General features: G+C 41.3%; 1 protein-coding gene across 3 annotated transcripts in view; it reads left to right on the top strand.

Annotated features, from left to right (window-relative positions):
* The window catches only part of LOC101279789 (cysteine dioxygenase type 1), a 37,944-nt gene extending 36,466 nt beyond the window's left edge, over positions 1-1,478 (top strand). For all 3 annotated transcript variants that reach the window (XM_049707642.1, XM_049707643.1, XM_004267471.4), the window contains one exon: positions 745-1,478. In XM_049707642.1, coding sequence (XP_049563599.1) covers positions 745-774 — 30 coding nt within the window. In that variant the 3' untranslated portion in view covers positions 775-1,478. The remainder of the gene's footprint in view (positions 1-744) is intronic.
* The last annotated feature ends 6,905 nt before the right edge of the window (positions 1,479-8,383 follow it).

Below are 8,383 nucleotides of genomic sequence, written 5' to 3' on the forward strand. Positions count from 1 at the left end.
CTTGAGATAAGTCTTAACTTGGAGAAAAGGCCCATTATATTCTATTATTTTCTTTAACTTTGGAGACTGTATTTTCAATTTATAAAATAATACTTAAATTAGATGCAAAGAATTGCTTATTCAAAATTTCAAACTGTATGCTTATTCCTAAAGAAAATATTTTCTCTTCATTTATTAGGGAAATAGAGTGAGAACTATATTGATAAAACTGCTACTACTATGACTTAATGTTCATAGTTCCAGTTTGCTGAGATAACACAAATAACTTACATAGTTAACCTTTGCAAAGTTGAGACCCTATTCTGATAATAATAAATAAAGAAACTTGCCTGTTTTGATTGCCAAGTTGCTTTGTCTTTGAGTAGTGATGGCAACCAACAATAATATGGTGTGGCGATCTTCTATCACTGAAATAAATTGGCCATTTGGGGGAATGGTCTTTAGTTAGTCATGGGAATGCCCAGAAATACACAATGCATGAAAACAAAGACTGAACATCCTTATCAGTCTTATGAAAGTACAGCCTTTGAAAGAAGCTAGGGCAGAATTTTCTCAAGTGATTGCTCTGCTTATTTCCTGCATTACGAGCCCCAAGAGATACTCTTATCGCAGGAAGGAAACAACAGGGCTCCATTGCCGTGCAGTGGATTTTCCTATACTGCCAGAAAAGCAGGACTACTTAGAACAAGCAGAAATGCCTCATGTAAAGATTCTTACACAGCTTTCTTTTTTTCTTTCTTACAGACAACTTCAGGATCACTGGAGAACAACTAAGGAGCCCCAGACCCTCTGAGGTTTTACTTTAAGGTCCGGTGAAAGTTTTGCCTTGGACAGGAAGCCCTCCTTCCATTTGCTGTCCAGTAATATACTTTACAAGGCCAATACTTAGATCTACTATAAGGCAGATGCTAATTATAAGGCATTAAGTAAGCAAATAGTGCCCTGAGCTACTGTAGAAGAAAAAAATCCCACTAAAGATAAAAAGGCTTGTGATTTTAAAGGCCAAATCAAGTGCTCCACTCATTTTACCCTCTAAACCCATTGGAACTATACTGGGAATGTGGATGAAGGTTTTTATAGTTTTTGGAAACACTGGTCTCTGAACTATAATTAGCAATAAATAAAAACGACATGAAACCACTCACCTTGTTACTTGGAGGACTAAATGTAGATGTCTTCATTATACTTTGTATGTTCTTAATATTTGAAGAGAAGTTTTTGAATCTGTGCATTTTATTTTTTCAATCTTATTTTACAAATTCCTGTTCTATAAATAATAGGGTATTGTAGATAGAGAAACTTAAGGCACTTTGCCATTTGGTAATGAAATGAAGGGCAGAAGATTTAGAAAAATACAGGTACCCAAACCCACAACAAACCAAAATTCTAAACTCATGTCTAATGTGTCCAGTGGTCAAAGACTTTGTACTGCTGCCAGAATTGCCAAATAATTTTAATAAAAGTGGATTTGAACATAATTTGAAGTTGTCTTTCTCTTTCACATAAGAATTTCATATAATTCACGGCTTCTTAGGTTCATGCAGACTACCAAAAGCACTGCAAAAGATGCTTTTATGATGTAAGAATATAAGAAGGCCAAAAACTGCATTCAAAAGGAGCTTACTGGGCTTCCCTGGTGGTGCAGTGGTTGAGAGTCCGCCTGCCAATGCAGGGGACACGGGTTCGTGCCCCAGTCCGGGAAGATCCCACATGCCGCAGAGCGGCTGGGCCTGCGAGCCATGGCTGCTGAGCCTGCACTTCCAGAGCCTGTGCTCTGCAACGGGAGAGGCCACAACAGTGAGAGGCCCGCGTACCGCAAAAAAAAAAAAAAAAGGAGCTTACCTTTTGGGGCTTTTATATGTGTTCACTAACTGGCCAGAGATACCAACCCGAGGGTCTCTGGCCCTAGGGCAGCTCATAGACAATCAATTTAGCCTGAAAATTGTGTGTGAGGTCTGTATGTGTTTAAATATGAATTGGATTCCAACAGTTAAAAACCAGAGATTTCACAGAAGAAGGAATGGACTTTGAAGTATCTGGCAAGACTGAACCTGCATTGCGTTTTCACTGCTATCACTTAATGGGGCTGGGATCTGCCCCTTGGACGGGGCCGCCTCCCTGATCTGCTGCAATCCCCAGCTTGCCTGTTTCCCTTATTCATGTTACCTACAAAGCCCACATGTGCATTTGAGTTTGCTGCCCCCACTTTAGGCAATTTTCTTAGGAATATCTGTCGTAATCTTGGAATTTATTATCTCTGGGAACTTAATTAGAAAGTAAAGTCCTTTGAAGATGGTTCTGGTTAGGCCATTGATTGTGGTGTTTATACCATGTCATAGAATTATTTACATCATTATACCTGTGCTTCCTCTCACCTTGGAGAAGGATGTGAACATTTACTGAGTACTTACAATATACTAGGCATTGTTACAAGTTGCTTAGATGTACTAACAAACTGAATTCCAGAAAACTTCCTTGTGAATTAGGTACTGTACTGGTTTTCTACGGCTGCTGTAACACTACCACAAACTTATTTTCCTACAGCTCTATTGGTCAGAAGTCAGAAGCTTCATGGTGCCATGTGCAAGGCTCATGTCAGAGGCTTATCTTTTGGTGTGGGTTCATTAACCATATACTTGGACAAACTGGTTGATGAATGAAGGCCTGTTACCTGTGTTTCATGGGAAGGGACAGCATTACATTTAGTAATGTGCTTAGTCTTTTTTTTTTTTTTTCTGACTGCAACCACTTAGAAATCTCAAATGCTAAAGAACTCTCCAGAAAGGCCCACACACAACAAATTTGCATACAATTTCAGAAAAGATTCCTGAACCCCGTGAAGGCCTTTAGGCCCCAATTAAAGAGCTCTGCCATGTGTGAGGCTTTCCCAAGGCTCGTGGCAAATGGTGGCTATTTCACTTCATTTTCTGAGCAAGGAAGGTGTTAGCAAGCTGGGCTACTAGCTAACCTTTTAAAAGTTACAGTGAGGTTTCTAGGAATCAGCAGACGCTGGTGCAACCTTGTCTGAGACATATCTACACATTTCACAAGGTCAGTTCTCTCTAAAGACATTGTAGACTTTCACAACTTTACCTAGTTGATAGATGTTTTCTTGAAAAGTGTATGTGGGATACTGAAATAAGCCAGACACGGAAGGACAAATAATATATGATTCCACTTATACAAGATATGCAGAAAAGGCCAATTCGTAGAGAAAAAAAGGTAGCCTAGAGGTTACTAGATGCTAAGGGGTAGGGGGAAATGGGAGTTACGGTTTAACAGATCCAGAGTTTCTGTTGGGGTTGAAGAAAATGATTTGGGTATAGATAGTGATGGTGGGTACACAGCATCGTGAATGTGTCTGATATGACTGAATTGGGCATTTATGAATAATTAAAATAGTAAACATGTATTTTCCCACAATAAGTTATTTCTTTAAAGAAAGTGTATGTGCGAGAAAAGTGTGTGTGTGTGTGTGTGTGTGTGTGTGTGTGTGTGTGTGCTGGAATAGATAAGACTTCCTATCATAGAGAATACAAACGATATGAAAGGCATTGTGGTGAAAAGTATCTTTTTCATCCAATCCCCAGGCTCTCAGTTTTCCTCTCTCCATGTAACCTAACCTATATTACCACTCTCTTGTGTTTCCTCATTTACTTTTCCCCATTGTTTACACAGGGTAGCATTCTAAAGTCCATATGGTGCACTTAATAAGATCTTTCCATATCCGAATACAGTTAACTCATTCTTTTGTACTGACGGCTGGCTGCGTGGTATTACACTGTATGAATGTATCATAGTTTAGTCCACCAGTCCTCTATTGATGGACTTTGACGTGATTTCCAACCTTCAACAGTTACAAACAATTCTGCAATGAATAACCATGTATGTGACGTCATTTCACAAATATCAGTTGACATGTCTTTATTACAAAATGACCAAGATAACTCAGCCCCCAAAAATGAGGTAATAGTGGAAGGTCATGGCAAGCTGCCCTGGCCGGAGAGGACCACTTGAGTGCAGAAGCTGTCACCTGATGTCATCACTTCAATTCAGCCACTTCCACCTATTCATTGGTCAAATGTGTTCTCTTGAAGCCTCCAACTGTCAGAAGCTTGACACTCACAGAGATTACTTATCACAAATAGGAAAGCCCTGTGTTCGTGAGACAACTAATGATCAATTTAGGATTCTGCCCATGCTCCATACGAAAGCTGATGCGTTCCTGACATTTGGTTTTTGTTTGCTTTTGTCACTGACCTTTTTGAATGATTGAGGATGTGATGGCTTTATGTGCTATTTGAAAACATGCCTCAGGTTGCTTAATGAGGGGCATTTTGTTTATTTCTTAAGTAATTCACAAAGAGATGTAAAGAATCTCAGAGACTGAGATCTGCTGAATGTGATTTTGAGCACTGACTTAAGCCTAAGTCAGTAGTCTGAGGGATATACTTATACAAGGAGACGGTCATCTGCTTGACATATTTAAATCTGTATATCATATGATGCAGTGGCATGTATATTTACCTAAAAGTGCAACCAGAAAAATTCCTTGCACATGAAGGGGAGAAATATAGAGCTAGAAAGTAATCTAATGCAATTGAACATTGATTAGCCTTCCATGCCAAGAGCCCTCCTGGACATGTCATAAGAAAAAAAGTGTCATTACAGCAATAGATCACTATGATGCACCTTTCAGTGAATGAAAGTATGATTATAATGAGTCTATGCAGGATTCATCTAACTGATAAATATAGTGCCAGCATGGAATCACGAAGATGAAACATACTTGAGCGAGCATATTGTCAAACAAATCTTTTGATACGTGAGGAAAATGAGGCAGGTGAGGTTAAGGTTAACCGCTGTCCCAGAGCAGCATCGTGCCGGGCCGGGTTCACACAGCCCCGTGGGAGCTGATATTGAGGAATCTCACAAGCTGATTGGTAGATTAAAATTGGCCATAATGGGAATAGTTACATTGTGGCAATCTGTCAATACTACAAATCAAAGTATGTAATTCTCTACCTCAAGAGAGTCTGCTAAATATTTGACGGCATATACCACTATATCTAAGGCTATTCAGCCAATTCAAAATAAAGACAAGGTTTGCCTGGACTGTTTAAATATACATTTTTATCCTTTCACTGTTATTGGATTTTTGCATATATAGAAAAATGTTATTGTCACTTCAGAGAAATCCTTTAAAGTGAGACAGGGATATTATTTCTCCCCTCCCCATTTCAGAGATGGGGACATGTAGGCAGATGTAGATAAAATAGTTTACCCAAGGACACACTGCTAGGCAACGGGAAAACCAAAATAGATGTTGGTTCTGCCCGGGACACGTTGGACCTTTGGCAGAAGAGAAAAACAATTAAGCAGGGACAGAAAGTTAACAACGCAATGGTGATTCTGTGGCTTTCCTGTCTGAAATCTGTCAACTGGTTCCTGACTTCATAGTTAAAAAATAAATACTCAGGAGGTACTCAGGCTGAACGGGACAGTAAAGAGTTGTATTTTCCCCAGGTGGATCCAGTTAATTATTCTGTCAGCAAAGGTTGGGAGCGAGCTGTGCTTTATTCCTACTTATTTGAAAGAGCACAGGTTATAATCTTTGGGACTATGTTCATAGTTATACCCCATGGCACCAGACCAGTATTCGAGGTTGTTTTGACTAGGACTCACTCAATTGCAAGTGACAACATGTGACCCAACTGACTTGAACAAAATAAGCTCATGTAACTGTCAAGTCCAGGGAGTCCTCAGGCAAGGGAGTCAAAAGCTTCAAACAGCTTTTCAGGACTCTTACCTTGCTCTCCGCACTCCTGACTCTGAAGTCTACCCTTGTGGTGTAAGGTGATTCCCAGTATCTCCAGGCTTACAATGTCCATTTCAATTTTGGCAGAATAAGGGTACAATCTTTCCATAGACGTTTATGGATTTAGCTATGTGGGCTCTGATTTGCCTCATATTCCCATCCCTGACCAAGTCGCTATGGACAGCAGGATATGAGCTCAGCCCTGGCCTGAGTCATCTGTTTGTCTCTGGAGTCAGGGATGGAACCGGTTCCACCAAATGAAATGGATTAGTGTGGGGGGCAAGGTCACCAAGGGAAATCAGAATTCTGTTATGAGAAGAAAGGGGAAAGGGGAGACTAGAGGCTAGGCAGATAAAATCAACAGGTGTTTACTACTTGGGAGGTCAACAGATAGTTGTTGAGTTAATGAATGAAGGAATGAATGAAAGATCATAGCAACCATCACATTTTCACCCATGATAACACTAATTTAAACGATTCAACTCTAGCTGTTTTTCTTTCACTTACTAATGAAACTTGTATCATACCCCATCACTCCAAAGACAGGAATTTACAGATAGACTTATGAGTGTTCTCCAAGGAAACCTCCAATAAGGAAATATCCTTCATCAGTTCTAACCCATGAATAACATTTTTCCACCAGAAGTACAGCTTTATGTTATAGGAGGCAAGTGGGCGTTTTTCATTGTCCCAGAATCTAGCTAAATCCTAAAGTTGAAAACAAAAGGTGTCAAAACTGTCATATTCTAAAGTGACCAGAAAGTCACTAAGAGGTAGGATCAGGCATTTCTCTTCAGGGCTTATTAGGAGTTGGTAGACCATGCTCTCCCAGCAGCAACACTACCCCATCACTCCTACCCGGCCTGTATAAAATCAGACTGAGGAGTTGGGGTCTTGGCATTGCTGTTGTGAGTTACTCAAATCCTTCTCTTTTTTTTTTTTTTTTTGTGGTACGTGGGCCTCTCACTGTTGTGGCCTCTCCTGTTGAGGAGCACAGGCTCCGGACGCGCAGGCTCAGCGGCCATGGCTCACGGGCCCAGCCGCTCTGCGGCATGTGGGATCTTCCCGGACCGGGGCACGAACCCGCGTCCCGTTCATTGGCAGGCGGACTCCCAACCACTGCGCCACCAGGGAAGCCCTCAAATCCTTCTCTTAATGTTCATTCCTAAATCTATATGACTGCATAAGTCTGTTAGAACTGCATTCCAGCTCCTGCTGGGACCACACCTCATATATCTCCTGCCCGTCTCCTGCTCTAACTGCCCCCTTCCCCTCCCAAGCTGAGCCAGATTTTCCATTCAGATCTTAGGCTTCCCTGCGCTCTGGCCAAATAACACTTTCCTACCTCACTGACTTTGTTTTCCTGTCTCCTGCCTAAAATGAGGTCTGTCCCAGTACCCTCCCTTCTGAGGGTAACAGCAACTCTTCCTTCTCTCAGGCCCAGCTCAAATACCAATTCTTTCAGAAGTACCCCAGTGAGAGGGAATCTCTCCATCTTTGGGCTTCCATAGAATTTCATTTTCACTTTCTTGTAGCTGTGAAATCAAGTTCACATTTTATGGCAAGTCAAGAAAAATTTTAACAGAAAGAATTTTCTCTGCCCTTTGGCCTCCTCTTTCCCCGCTACTGTGCATTGTGTATCTGCATTATGTATCAGCCAAACCTTCCCTGTCGGCAGAAATGCCTGCTCAACTATAAAGAGCAACATTCTCCTAACATCAACAAGACAACTGAAAAGATAACATTTCTTCTTGATCTTATAAGAGGCCACGATGAGGCTTAGATCTGGATTGTGTAAACTCGATAATACAACATTTAAAGTACAGCCCTCTGTCTCAAAAAACTTATCTAACTGTGCCTTCACTTTTCTTTTTTAATAAATTTATTTATTTTATTTACTTACTTTTGGCTGTGTTGGGTCTTCATTGCTGCATGTGGGCTTTCTCTAGTGGTGAGCGGGGGCTACTCCTCCCTGAGGTGCGCGTGCTTCTCATTGCTGTGGCTTCTTTTGTTGCGAAGCACAGGCCCTAGAGTGCATGGGCTTCAGTAGGTGTGGCACGCGGGCTCAGTAGTTGTGGCTCACGGCCTCTGGAGAGCAGGCTCAGTAGTTGTGACTCACGGGCTTAGTTGCTCCGCGGCATGTGGGATCTTCCCGGACCAGGGCTCGAACCCGTGTCCCCTGCATTGGCAGGCGGATTCTTAACCACTGTGTCACCAGGGAAGTCCCTGTGCCTTCACTTCTAAAGGGTGGAACAGTTCTCTGAGCTTTCTGAGACGCTGTTTCCAGGTTATAATCCTCATATTTGGCTCAAATAAAATTTTTCATTTCTTCCTTAGATCAACTGATTAGTTTTTCTTCAGCATAGCATTTACCACATTCTGCTCTAGGTTACAGGAATTTGTTTGTGTTTGTTCTACTACCGGGTAACAGACTCTTGAGGCATTGGACAGCCCCTAAGACAGAGTCCTCTTCAATGGGCCCAGCTAATTCGTATTATATCGAGTTGTAGGAAGACAATTTTTTTTTTTCAGAATATAATTTGTGTCTTATTTTTGCTACTTTAC

The sequence above is a fragment of the Orcinus orca genome, chromosome 3 (assembly GCF_937001465.1).
Source record: "Orcinus orca chromosome 3, mOrcOrc1.1, whole genome shotgun sequence".
NCBI classification, from domain to species: Eukaryota; Metazoa; Chordata; class Mammalia; order Artiodactyla; family Delphinidae; genus Orcinus; species Orcinus orca.